Below are 13,421 nucleotides of genomic sequence, written 5' to 3' on the forward strand. Positions count from 1 at the left end.
GATATAATGCAATCCAAATCATCAACTCCAGATCAAACCCAACCCATTTTTATGGTGTCTAAACAGTCTGAAATCCACCACCTACTCCCCTTTTTAAGCGTGAGCCTTCTTAGCCAACAAGTTCAATGCACTACCAGCAAGGATGAATGCACACTGGTCCTTGCTGAAGGTGTGCTGAACAGGAATAGTAAACACCTCGCCAGTCTTGTGCTTAGTAACACGCAGCTGGATTTCACCCTGACCACCAGACTCAAGCACATCATAAAGACCGACAGTATCAACCTTATCACAGGCATCAATACGATCATAGTCCTCACGGTTGGCAAATGTCAGAGGCACAACACCCTGCTTCTTAAGGTTGGTCTCGTGGATACGGGCAAAGCTCTTGGAGACGATAACCCGGCCACCGAGGTAGCGAGGCTGCAGCGCAGCGTGCTCGCGCGCAGAGCCCTCGCCGTAGTTATCCTCCGCGACAACGAGCCATGAGATTCCGCGCTCTTTCCATGTCTCCGCTAGCTCCGGGATTCCGTACTGCTTGCCAGCTTCGTCGTAGGCGACGTTGGTCTCGCCAGTGGCGGCATTGACGGCGCCAATCAAAGTGTTTGCGGAGATGTTGGGCAGGTGACCCTTGTACTTGAGCCATGGGCCTGCAGCCGAGATGGTATCGGTTGTGCACTGGCCCTTGACCTTGTACAGGACCTGGAGGCCTGAGAGGTCGCCCTTGGGGAAGGGAGCAAAAGGCTCGAGGAGGGCGAGACGGTCGGAGGTCGGTGAGACGATGACTTCGGCAGTTGCGTCTGGAACGGCAGCTGTGGGCAGGAAGTTGGGGTTACCTTCTTCGAAACCGGCGCTGGGGAGGTCGAAGCCGCTGGGGGCTTGGAACTTGAATTCTGAGCCGTCTGGTGCGGTTAGGGAGTCGGTCATGGGGTTGAAGGTTGTGCTGCCGGAGTAGGCGAGCGCGGTGACGAGTTCCGGTGAAGCGAGGAAGTTCATTGTTTGACGGTTGCCGTCGTTGCGGCCGGGGAAATTGCGGTTGTAGGAGGTGAAGATGGCGTTGTCTTCGCCCTTGGGGACGCCGTCGGTGCGCTTCCATTGGCCGATGCAGGGGCCGCAGGCGTTGGCGAGGACGATGCCACCGGCTTCAGAGAAGGTGTTTAGCGTTTGATCGCGGTCGAGAGTGGCGCGGATCTGTTCACTGCCGGGAGTGATGAAGAAGTCGGCTTTGGGCTTGAGGCCTGCTGCGGTGGCCTGCTTGACGAGATTCTCGGCGCGGGTCATGTCTTCGTAGGAGGAGTTGGTGCAGCTACCGATAAGGCCAGCACCGAAAGTCTCGGGCCACTTCTTCTCGCGGACGGTGTCGGCGAACTTGGACAGGGGCACTGAGAAGTCGGGGGTGAAGGGTCCGTTGATATGTGGCTCGAGCTCGGACAGGTTGATAGTGATCAGCTGGTCATACTCGGCCTTAGTGTCGGCGCGCAGTAGGCTCGAGGGGCCGGCGGCGGCAACCTGGGCAGCGGCCTCTGCAACGTGACCACGGTGGGTCGACTGCAGGTAGGGAACCATACTAGGCGAGAAGGGGAAGATGGATGTGGTAGCACCCACCTCGGCACCCATGTTACAGCAGGTGGCCATACCCGTGCAACTCAGAGTCTCGACGCCAGGGCCGTGATACTCAATGACGGAGCCAGTGCCACCGCGGACAGTCAGCTTACCAGCCAGGGACAAGATAATATCCTTAGGCGAAGCCCATCCGCTCAGCTTACCCTCGAGGCGAACACCAAGGATCTTAGGAGCCTTCAACTCCCAAGGGGCGTCGACGAGGGCATCGACAGCATCGGCACCACCGACACCGATGGCAATAGCACCAAGACCACCTCCATTGGGAGTGTGGCTGTCGGTACCGAGCATCATCAATCCAGGGGCGGCGTAGTTCTCCAGCACGCTCTGGTGGATGATACCGGCGCCAGGGGGCCAGAACTCAATACCGTAGCGCTTAGCGGCACTCTCCAGGAAGTCGAACACCTCGCTATTGCCCTTGATCGAAGCTGGCAAGTCGGTGTCGGCACCGCGCTCACCGACGATCATGTGGTCACAGTGGATACTGGCTGGGACGGCGGTGGATGGAAGACCACAGGACATGAATTGGAGGAGAGCCATCTGGGCCGAAGCATCTTGCATAGCGACGCGGTCGGGCTTCAGCTTCAGGTTGGCCTTGCCTCGAATGTCGCGACCATTGTTGGTCCCGGTGAGCAATGACTCCTCGGCATTGTCCAGATGCGCGTAGAGGATCTTCTCGGCGAGGGTGAGGGCGCGGTCGGAGCCAAGGACTCGGCGGACCTGCTCGAGGTTGCGGACAAGCTTGGGGTATGGGGGCATGCGGGAGGAGGAGGCCTCGGTGGCTAGGCCACGGGCGAAGAGCCGTTGTGGGGAGAGCCGTGTGGCCATCTATAAGCTGTCAGTCTGTCCAATTGAGTTGTGTTCAATGTATACTTACACCACGAGAGGCAGAAACCCGCTGCCAAACAAGTTGGCTCACCATCTTTACTGTCAAGTTTGGGGGGAGAAACTGGGGGAAGACAAGATGTTCCTTTTTTTTCCTCCGGTTATACGTTATTTGTATTCGCTCTGATTGGTTGGTGATTGCGCCGATTTCGGAATCCCAGTCTCTATTATGTGGGGAAATCCCTACAGTATGTACGGACTACAACATACAGTATAGCTGCCCAAGACAAGGTCTATCATTTGAAGGAGAAAATGGAAAAAAGAACTTTTGCCAACGGGGAAATTTCATTAAACTCGAAGTAAACCCACCAGAAGGAACCAAAGTGCCCTCATTCCAATACAAATGCCAATGTCACAAGTCCCATCTCAAACGCCTATCGTCATATAAAGAAACAGAAGTGAAAAAAGGTAAGACTCTGATCATACAATCAACGACCACTGTATGCCAAAGACATTCCATGGCCAATTCTTCGTCAACATCGGCGCAAATTCACAAACATTGGCGTAAATAAAACACATAGGCAGAGAAAAAAAAAGGCATTGGTCTAGAGAACATGGTTTGTCTTAAGACTCCTCTCCCTCGTCGACCACTGCAGCACGAAGTTCCCAAACTAAATCGTAGCATTCGGCTAGCAGGTTGTTGACACTGCCCTGGCCCTCGGGGATATCCGGGCCCACATAGAATTTCCCATCAACTCGCATGTTGTCAATCGAGTTAAGCTATTTCAGTCAGCTCTTGTCCCCAAGTAGTGGTGGACGGTGCCATACCTTCATGCTGTATGGATACAGCTCGCGCGAATTTGCAACGCCTCCCGACTCCTTGACTTCGATCAAGCAGCGGCGCAAAGTTTGGAGTTGGTTATAAACTGGGAGTAGAGCTTCAGATACAGGCTCTGATGAAATCAAAAGCGCATATATGTATGCATAGCTGCGACGGATGAGGTATAAGAGTGTCTAAGCACATGTTAGCCAAGCCCATTGAGGAATGCCCGAGAAGAAACTCTTACTCTCTGCGCATGCAGGTCCGCTGGCTGACCTTCGGCATCAACGAAATTTCCATTGACACGGGCCTCATCAATTCGGTCGAGCTTTCGCTGGTATCCAAATAGATCGGTTTCGCGCAGCGACCAAGCTTGTGTTACTGACAAACGATCCAGTTGGTTGCGGATGTCTAACAGTCGCTCATATTGAGCTTGGAAGCGCTCGTCGATTTTACCCTCTCTGGATTTCAATCAGTCGATGCTCGATCATCCCGTTTGCAACCTAGAACATACCGCTCGAGCACAATTTCAGTCCACCGCCAACACCTGTGCATCAGAGACTTGAGGTCATCCTGTCCTGCAAGAACATTTCCTTCGTCATCCACAAAGTTGCCATCCTTTGCTGTCTTTTCAATTTTCTTCAGTTGTTCTCGAAGAGCATTTACTTCCGAGGCCGAGAACTAAAATCAATCATCCGTCAGTGCCGAATAGATTCAATTATACAAATATTTGATGGCATACTTTTGACCGAGTGTTCACAGCCGATGTTGACCGCAAAATTGAGACCAGTGTCTCATGGGTCTGCGCCAAAGGAGGAGCCAATACAGCAAGACCCTTCTGCAACTTCGCCAGTGACTGGTCACAGTGTTCCAAACGGTTTTCCAAGAGTGTGAGCAAAGCTGGTGAGTATGTGTTCCGGCCACGATCAAGGGTTTCCCGTGTAGACTGTAGTGTTTTAGTGATCGAGTTCAAATCCTTCGAGCTATAGAATCCAGCCTCCTCTAGGTGGTCGAGTAAGCGCTGCAAAACAGTCAGTGTTCAGAGCACAAAGCTAACAAGAAGAGCCGACAGAAATCCTAGGGATAAATACCTGGATAGTAGTCGCCAAGGAGTAACTGTAAAGTGTCAGTCAAAGTCATAAGATGGCGGGGTAAGGATATCGTCACTCACACTGCGGGAGCTTCGTTGTTCCTCCCAACTGTCAAGAACAGCAGGGAAATCAACTGGAAACAATCATCCAAGACATAGTCCACTATTGTTAAGCGTCAGTCACCTCCAAGTCGAGCGCGTGATATACTGAACTCACAGCGGTTGTGCACCAAGCGGCGATCTTGCTCTTTACGAATCGAATTGAGCTTCTCAACTTCTGCAATCACTTCCTCATAAAGTGGTAGGACATCGCGGGACTTTATGTATGAGGATTTGTCCTGTTTGATTAGGAGAAGCGCGTCGCGGGTTCGGAGCAGGCTTTCAAGGATGGGCTGCTCCCGCGGATCCAGCGGGACCGGGATAGCGGGGGACTCCATGGTTGGAGATTCCGATAAGTATGCTTGTTAGAAAACTTAAGGGTGAAGACGACTTGAATATAAGGGATAGGTTGCTTTAAAAGTAAAGACAAGAAGAATCGGTCGTACGTTTGAACCCCACCGGGATGTGATGTCAATTAATGAATGGAGCGATTGATAGGGAGATCATGCAGATACGACCAGATCGCACGGGCCCCGCGCAGGGTTTACTGGGGGATTATGTCATCTAATGCATTATGTCATCTAGGCCCAGCTCCGTTTATGGCTTAGTGCCAAGTCACGAGGAGGGGAAGACACTAAGCCCGATTAGTCCGAGCCCTAAGCGAGGGCTTTTTCCCACACACGGCGCGTTTGCCCTGTTCGGGTGTCTATCATTGGCGTTCTCCTCTCTTCTTCTTTCCCATCCCCAACTCTCTTCAAGACACCCAGTCCGGTCAACACCACCCGTCGACATGTCTACCGCCGAGCTCGCCTGCTCTTACGCCGCCCTCATCCTGGCCGATGACGGTATTGAGATCTCCGTACGTATCCAAAAATTCTTGATGTTGGTGGAATAGTGGAGGCTTGAAGATAGCACTTAAAGCTTTCTTTACTGTGTGAAATTGAGCCTTGAGAAAAAAGCAACAAGCTGCTGCAAAGCCACTGGGGTCAAACAGCGATTTTGCGAAAACTGACTGACCTTTAATCTTCATCCAGGCCGACAAGATCCAGACTCTCATCTCTGCCGCCAACGTCCAGGAGGTTGAGCCCATCTGGGCCTCCATCTTCGCTCGGGTAAATACCTGACTCCATCCCACAACTCGCGCCAATATCGAAACAACCCGAACATGGCCGCGCGCGACAATTTAAAGATTCGATAACTAATTCGATTTCCAACACAGGCCCTCGAGGGTAAGGACATCAAGGATCTCCTGACCAACGTCGGTTCCGCTGGCCCCGCTGCCGCTGCCCCCGCTGGTGGTGCCGCTGCTGCCGCCGCCCCCGCCGAGGCTAAGGCTGAGGAGAAGGAGGAGGGTAAGTTTTGATATGCATCTCTGGTTTGCGTCATGATACTAACCCCACTACAGACAAGGAGGAGTCCGATGAGGACATGGGCTTCGGTCTCTTCGACTAAGCGTCTTATCTCCATATCGAATTTTAAAACTCGTTTCCTTTTTTCTCTATTCCTCAACCTCTCTTACCACTGCCGCATGGCGGCTCCCTCGACGATTCTCTATTGTACTCGATACTCCACGACCCCCACTACGACCTAGAACCCGGGGAAGAAAAAAAAGAAAATTAGCAAAAGAATTCAAACGGACACGGACATTCATGGAGACTGGGTGCTCAGTGTGCCTCCGCTTCACAATGTGGACGAGGTAGACTCGATCGGATACCGCTGCGATTCCGAAACTATTGTTGCTTCCTGGATTTTAGGGGAATTGAAGACGTTTGGCACACTTCTTGATTTGTCCATGATCAAAGTTCTGCTTTGATCTGGCGAGTAGATGTATGATTCGTTTTCTCGCCCTCCACATGGATCAGCTAGCTTAGTTTGCTCGGCCTTCATGTCACGTCTGTCATGCGACCATGAACCAACAACGAATGTCGTCTGATTCTTATGTGGGGTACTTGCTCGTAGGCCATGTGACGTAGTGCTGTAGGGCTGATGGTATTGGATATCTTTTCAAAATGAAGTTGAACTCCCATTGAGCGCGCCACGTCTTTGTGGTTATCGCCCAGCGGGATTCTTCGTCAACCGTCCAAAGTACAACATGCACAGACTTTTTGGAACAATATCATCTTTGGACTTACGGTTGTATCGATAATATCATTGTGCACTACTTGAATTCCGAGGTCGCGCTATCGCGAGCAACACTGTACATTCACGCTAACAACCATATTTATTGGATTTAGTTGCCAGTTTACTATCAAAACGCGATGCTACACCAAATTTTCTGATGTCCAGCATCACTAACAGACGCATGCAAATCATCTCTCATCCAAAAAAATTGTTGGGCTTGAAACCGAAGTACATATTCGACGGTATATAGGCAAGATGTCATTGCTCTTAATTGAAAGAGCAAATTGCAATATTTAGGAGATTGCTGAGAGACGAGGGTCCTGAACAGCGTAAATTCGGAATTGGATGAAGATAATCACATCCTCAACCATAGTTCCTAGGGATCCAATCAACCATGGAAGATTGGTGAGGAAGTATTCTTTCTCTGTAGAATGGCAAAGAATCTATAACCACACCGTTAGCCTATTAGTTCATAGTACAATTTGCTGTATCACTCACTCCTGCACCGTACGTTAGGTTTCCGAGAAGAGAGAGAATAAAGAACAAGAGCGACAATCCTAGATAGAGGTCAACATTCAGCCTCACATATGCATCATATAAGGGTAATACAGACATACCTTCGCATGACTTCTCACTGTAGTTTTTGTAGATCTGAGGCAATCTCGCTCTGCAGACAAAGTCAATATCAATCCGTCAGCCCCAAAGAGAGGATGACTCACCCCAGATAGCATACAGCACTGAAATATCCCAGCACCAGTCCGCCAATGGCCTCCTCAGAACCATTCTTATTGTCCAACGGCGCCGGCGCCCACATTCCCGTCTGCCAAGCCATGGTCCAACCCACAATACCAATGAGGAAAATCCCAACAACACTGGTAAAATTCTTGACCCACGCCTTACGCCCATAGTCATTCTCCTCGACGATCTTTGCCAGGGTGTCCTCGACCTCGCTTTCACGCCGGCCACCAGCTTGGTAGCGGCGCAGTGAGCCCGACGACCGACGCCGTGACTCAGAAGACGCGAGAGAGTCACTGAATCGCCGCCCCAGTAATGGGGTAGTTGGGTCCGGAGTCTCCGTGGACGAGCGTCGGCGATGGAAAGGTTCCGGGCGCGAGTTGCGTGCTTTATAGTACACGCATTGCGCGATCAGCACGCCGTCTGCAATGCAGAAGTATACCGCGATCGCAACGATCACAGGCACGAGTCCGGCTAGTAGGCCGCCAACGAGGTTTGCGATATCGCCAATAAGCCAGACAGAGATGAAGAGGAGAGAAATGGCTTCTGCGTTGCCATTGCGATAGTTCTCAATTAGCTGGGGTACCTATGACAGTATTGTTAGATACATTGGATCGGTTATCAAGGTGCGAGTCTGGTGTCAAACATACCAAAAGGAAAAACCAGCAGGTCATAGAGACTGAGCCAAAGAGACCCGATGCCGCCTCACGAGCTGTTAAAGGTATAGGGCCGTGATCCATGATTTCCATGCTCTGTAACAAATGTGTGCTTGAGTGAAAGAAAATTGCACGGGAGATAAGGCTATGACACAATCTACCCAGGGTACTCCCGCTATGTCCAAGCTTTCATGGGTCCATAGGAAAATCTTTGAAATATCCTATGCTAATTGAGTATATTGTACAATGTATGTCTACATTAAAACAGATTATCGAATGTACAGACCATTTCTTTGAAAAGAAACTATAAAAAAAAATTATAAAAAAAAAAGATGTTGAAGCTGCCAGTGCGGGATGATGTGCATCAGCCAAGCATTAGAGGGTTTCTAGAGCCAATGATACACTTCATTATGGTCATACTGTCTAAAATGTAAGTGCTACACATTTACTTTGTGCTACTATGATCAAGGCATGCTAATATCCTATAGGACATTATTTCTCTGTGAAGGTTCCCTGAAGGATCGCAGAGTCGTAGATATATATACTTTTATACTTCGGTTGTATAAATCTGTCCTGGGACGATCGACATTGCCCACCAGGACAATCACAGGATTTTTTTTAAGCAACAAGCTATATGTTGACTTCTCTAGGAGCATACCTATTTGCCCTCCTCAAGGACTTCTTAGTCGACTTGGTTGGTTTAGTTGACTGGAGTTCTTAATAAACTACCAGGACTCTATTATGAAAATTACTACAATCTCACAATTATAGTACATTGAATAATTCAATTCTTCTCTATTGTACACAGACTAATACAATATTCGTCTTCAGGAAGCTGAATTATTCTCCGCGCATAATGGCGAGCTCATCCTCGAGCATGCTGACTGCAAAATCGCCAAGAGAGTCCTTGATAGTGCCGTCTAACAATCGTTGGCGGGCTACATCTGAGATTGCCGCCATGGCCTCCAAATAATTGGTCAAAGGCGCATAGTCTACAACCACTTCGCTCCAGTTGCCTCTATCGACTCCATATTGTGAAAGGAATATACGAAGAGTTTGCAACCCCTCACGAGTGAGCCACCCTTCAAGGGCCGCTGGATCTCTGAGTGGTGGGCGTGAGTGGGGGATATCGAGATGTTCGGTATTTTCGTCTTCATCCTCAAACCCAATTGGCTCTTCGTCATCCGATGGGATATTGGGAGGGCGAACATTGTGGTTGATCTGACCAAGGAGGTCCTGCAGCCAATTTTCGCCGCCTCCAGCAGGGGCTGCATAGATGGGAGTGGGTTGAGATTGTTGCTGGTAGGCTTCAGATTCATAGGGGGAAGAGGGTCGGAGGAGGACAAGCGACCAGCCACAAAGTGGTTTGGAAGATGGGTTGTCACTTTGGCTATATCGGACAAGACCACATGGCGAGCGATGTCCAAGGTGATCTCTGGCGGCTCATTGGGCTCCTCACCAGAGATAGAATCTGCGACTTCCATAATGAGAGAGATAGCCTCTGGCGTATTCCAAAGATCCTTTGCACGGGCGATGTAGAGTTCGGTAAATAACTCATGAGCGCCGGTGGGAGGCATCTTACCCCATATTTGCTTTGGAACGTGCTGGACATCAAGTTCCTGTGCTAGCCTGCTGAAGATCCATGGGTAGCGGGACATGGCGAGGTGCAGCTGTCGACGACATTCTTGGGGCTTGTTCAAACGGAGGTATGCCATTACCAGCGAGCATTGGATATTGGGAAGGTTGGCCCAGTCGCGAACAAAGCGTGTCTGGGTGCATAGCTGCACAAATTGTGCATATTCTCTACCTCGGAGCGCAAGGTGATCGATGAGCAGCCTCATGCAGTAAGGATCGCTGCTATCCAGACTGAGCAAGAGCTTGGCCCATTCATAGGCGGTTCTCCATGTGCCTTTCATTGCTAGGTTGGTGATGTACCTCCATCCAACAAGCCAGAGCTCTCGGTTCTCTGCATGTATGAAATCAAGTCTGGCCTCACCTTCCTTGAGACGGTTAGCAAATGAAGAATGTACTGAGCGTCCAATATTGAAAAGAGCTCTTTCCATCAGATCGGCAGACACAGCATGATCGCCTTGATGTTTGGCAATCTCCGATACTTGAAGAAGCGTAGAAATATGGTATGGGTTGTATTGGAGGTGCCCGATGAGTCTCTGTGGGTCCATTGATTCAACACAGAGGTCAAACTGCCGCTGTACATCTTGGTAGGCGGTATTGTGCACCAGTCGGTAGAGAGTCTCCCCGGAAGGAAGCTTCTCCACAGTCTCCATTCCCAGCCCTCCACTTGGAGCACGAGGCCACTCATCTTTGCCCTGCATAAGAACATTGCGTCGCAATGTAACTCCAGCCAGACTTTGACCTCGGCTAGCTGGACTATATCTTCCCGTCAAGGCCTGAGCAAGATCGACCATTTGTCGATTACGATCCCGACGGCGGCCTGTTCCACTATCCGCTGGTTGATCAAAGTTTTCCAGAACCACATTTCCAAACAGTTTGCGCATCTCATTCGTCGCATTGAGGAATTTGGGTTCGATGCCGAGCAACTCGCTCGTAGTCTTCGGGAAAGAGGTCTCGGGTGTGTATCTGGTAGATAGACCTGTGTCAACTGACGAGTGTCCACCTGTTGATAACTCTTTCAACGCCAGATCAATTTCATCCAGGTCTGCTTCATTTGATTTCAAAGGCGGTGCACTGGCTGGATCGGAGGTTTTGGAAGCCTTCTTCTTCTTCTTTTTCTTGTTGCTCTTTTTGGCCTTTATGGGGGTTGGTTCAGGCTCTGGTGTCTGCGTGCGAGGTTCCTCCTCTGCTTCCTCTTCCTCCTCCTCCTCCTCCTCCTCCTCCTCCTCTTCTTCGTCTTCATTTTCAGCGTTCAGCAAGTCGAAAGCATTGAACTTCGGTTTCGCGGGGCGCGGGGCTTCGTCTTCGCTTGACTCATCTTGCCGCTCAGATTCTCGCTGCTGTTCCTGTTCACGCAGCTTTTGCAGTTTTCGAATTGCTCGTGATGACATCCTATACAATTAGGCAAAGCCTTAAACGAATAGGACAGAGGCTCTTCTGCACAAGTGGAAACAAAAAAGAACGCGCCGAAACAAAACCGCGGGGAATGACGACAGAGACTAATTCGGACTAGCGCTATTTTAGATAACATATGCACGTGACCTCGTCTCGACGAGCTGGACCTCCTTGACAAGCTTGAAACTTCATCTACATACTATCTCAGAGCTATTATCTGCCTTGCAGAAGGCACAGAAGCTTATCAGCTGTCATATTCACTGCTGGTCCAATGCGTCGGGTGACTATTCAGGCCTGCCGCACTGCTCGGCGTGCACCAGTATGGAACATTGCCGCTAAACGGCCGTGCTCTTTGACATTCAACCAGCTGCGAGGTATTCGGCCATATTCTGGCAGCAAACCCTCATCCCACACCCCGGTAGCTTCTCATACATCTATGCATCGCCGAAAACTCTCCTTCGCCGTTATCTCCACCGTTGTTGCCTCGGGGGCATGGTATGCTTACCAGGGTGACAACGTCAAATCGGTAGCAACCCAGGTCCGAGGTTTCGCATCAAGCGCCTTCAGCTCCGCCTACGCAGAAAGCCCGGCCGAGTCCACGAGACGTGCATTGTTGGTCAGCGGCGATCAGTTTTACACCGCGACACTCTCCGGAGACCAGCCTATTGCCAAGACTACAGACGATTCAGATCGGCGAGTCCTAGAGATGTTGACCCCAGAGCAAGCAACCGAAAAGCTTCGCAAGAACGAGGAGTCATACCTGGTCAATCGGGGCAAGGGTGTGGTTCGTTATGATGTGGTTCAGGTTGCCAGCAATTCCCCCATTGAGGATGACCATGCGGAGAAGATAGTGGAGATTCCTGCGTCTGTGGCTGCTGTCAGCAATGGGGAGCCGAGCAGTGACTGGATGTTCTGGGGAGTTTTCGACGGTCACTCGTACGTTGCGTCTAGATTGAATACTTATCATGCGTAAATCTAACCACAATTAGGGGCTGGACCACATCCGCCAAATTACGCAATGTTTTGATCTCATACGTGGCCCGTGAATTGAATACGACTTACAAAGCTGCCTCTGCTGATCCATCTCTCCTCGTACCAACATCCGAAGCTATCGATGCCGCCATCAAGCAGGGTTTCGTCCGCCTCGACAATGATATCGTACACGAGAGTTTCAAAGAAGTCATGAAGTCTAAATCACGACGAGTTGCCGCCGAGCTCCTTGCTCCTGCTCTCTCAGGCTCATGTGCTCTTCTTAGCTTCTATGACTCTCAGTCCAAGGACCTTAAGGTTGCTGTTACCGGAGATTCTCGCGCAGTGCTGGGCCGTCGCGGCCCTAGCGGGAAATGGACTGCTACCGCTCTTTCTGAGGACCAGACCGGTGGTACCCCATCTGAAATGAAACGTTTGCGCGAGGAACATCCTGGCGAGCCATATGTCACCAAGAATGGTCGAATTCTCGGCCAGCTTGAACCCAGCCGTGCGTTCGGTGACGCTTTCTACAAGTGGAGCCGGGATGTCCAGGATACAATTAAAGCGAAGTTCTTTGGGCGCACCCCTCATCCTATGCTGAAGACGCCCCCTTATGTCACCGCCGAGCCTATCATTACTACGACCAAGATTGATCCCACCAAGGGCGACTTTGTCGTCATGGCTACCGATGGTCTATGGGAGATGCTGAGCAATGAAGAAGTTGTCGGTCTGGTTGGTCAGTGGGTTGAACAACAACAATCCGCTGCTGCTAGCACGGGTAGCAAGGCTTGGTTACAGAGCTGGTTTGGGTTCGACAGTCAAAAGAAACTGCCTGTGGAAAGCGCAACCGACGGTTCGACAGAAGGCCAACGGCGTCCCATCCGCCAGCAGCAATATGATATCTCTGGCGCGGCTACTCGATTTGTTGTTGAGGACAAGAATGCAGCAACACATCTTGTGCGGAACGCAATGGGCGGAAAGGACAAGGATATGGTGTGTGCGTTGTTGACGCTACCCAGTCCTTACTCTCGCCGATACCGGTATGAAAATCCCTTGCATGACATTTCTTTCGTTTTAAACGAGTTGGCTAATCTTTCTTAGTGACGATGTTACCGTTGAGGTCATCTTCTTTGGTCAGGGCCCTGATTCGCGCACTGTGGAAGTCAACCAGGAAGCGAGTGCCTCAGAACAGCCTCCCAAGTCAAAGCTTTAGGCGCTTTCTTCTTTTTTCTATCGCTTGTGGCATTTCCAAAGCATTTCAAACGGTGGCGGGTATCTTTTAATACGTTTTTCAATCTACTTTCTCCAATTGATTGTTGCTACTGGATCTTTGGTAAAGCCAGGAAAATATACTAGGGAATAGTTTCTCTAATCTTATAAATCATGATTGTTTGTCTGATGCATAACGCTCGTTTGCAATACCCTCATGACACATAGAAAAGCCCTCTGTACGTTGTATGAT

At 50.4% G+C, this 13,421-nt stretch overlaps 6 protein-coding genes across 6 annotated transcripts; 2 read left to right on the forward strand and 4 right to left on the reverse strand.

Moving 5' to 3' along the window:
- Positions 1-93: 93 nt before the first annotated feature.
- Positions 94-2,539, reverse strand: N7500_004770 (aconitate hydratase ACO2; the record flags this gene model as incomplete). Its single annotated transcript, XM_056675915.1, has 2 exons — positions 94-2,445; positions 2,495-2,539. 2 exons carry the CDS (start codon positions 2,537-2,539, stop codon positions 94-96), a joined length of 2,397 nt encoding a protein of 798 aa, XP_056530915.1.
- Positions 2,540-3,066: 527 nt separating this feature from the next.
- On the reverse strand, positions 3,067-4,789 carry N7500_004771 (uncharacterized protein; the record flags this gene model as incomplete). The annotated part of the gene is made up of 8 exons (XM_056675916.1): positions 3,067-3,222; positions 3,271-3,456; positions 3,510-3,723; positions 3,777-3,943; positions 4,005-4,283; positions 4,354-4,378; positions 4,434-4,515; positions 4,570-4,789. 8 exons carry the CDS (start codon positions 4,787-4,789, stop codon positions 3,067-3,069), a joined length of 1,329 nt encoding a protein of 442 aa, XP_056530916.1.
- Positions 4,790-5,025: 236 nt separating this feature from the next.
- Positions 5,026-6,311, forward strand: rpp1 (ribosomal P1 domain-containing protein; the record flags this gene model as incomplete). The annotated part of the gene is made up of 4 exons (XM_056675917.1): positions 5,026-5,310; positions 5,486-5,563; positions 5,671-5,803; positions 5,857-6,311. 4 exons carry the CDS (start codon positions 5,026-5,028, stop codon positions 5,901-5,903), a joined length of 543 nt encoding a protein of 180 aa, XP_056530917.1. The 3' UTR covers positions 5,904-6,311.
- A 554-nt stretch (positions 6,312-6,865) lies between these two features.
- N7500_004773 (PQ-loop repeat-containing protein) lies at positions 6,866-8,056 on the reverse strand (the record flags this gene model as incomplete). The annotated part of the gene is made up of 5 exons (XM_056675918.1): positions 6,866-7,015; positions 7,071-7,129; positions 7,190-7,239; positions 7,292-7,893; positions 7,958-8,056. 5 exons carry the CDS (start codon positions 8,054-8,056, stop codon positions 6,866-6,868), a joined length of 960 nt encoding a protein of 319 aa, XP_056530918.1.
- Positions 8,057-8,803: 747 nt separating this feature from the next.
- N7500_004774 (transcriptional repressor TCF25 family protein) lies at positions 8,804-10,986 on the reverse strand (the record flags this gene model as incomplete). The annotated part of the gene is given in 2 exon segments (XM_056675919.1): positions 8,804-9,353; positions 9,365-10,986. 2 exon segments carry the CDS (start codon positions 10,984-10,986, stop codon positions 8,804-8,806), a joined length of 2,172 nt encoding a protein of 723 aa, XP_056530919.1.
- Positions 10,987-11,261: 275 nt separating this feature from the next.
- ptcF (type 2C protein phosphatase ptcF) lies at positions 11,262-13,172 on the forward strand (the record flags this gene model as incomplete). The annotated part of the gene is made up of 3 exons (XM_056675920.1): positions 11,262-11,926; positions 11,980-12,999; positions 13,061-13,172. 3 exons carry the CDS (start codon positions 11,262-11,264, stop codon positions 13,170-13,172), a joined length of 1,797 nt encoding a protein of 598 aa, XP_056530920.1.
- Positions 13,173-13,421: the final 249 nt, after the last annotated feature.

Source organism: Penicillium coprophilum (assembly GCF_028826855.1).
Source record: "Penicillium coprophilum strain IBT 35676 chromosome Unknown utg000004l_segment0_segment0, whole genome shotgun sequence".
NCBI lineage: Eukaryota > Fungi > Ascomycota > Eurotiomycetes > Eurotiales > Aspergillaceae > Penicillium > Penicillium coprophilum.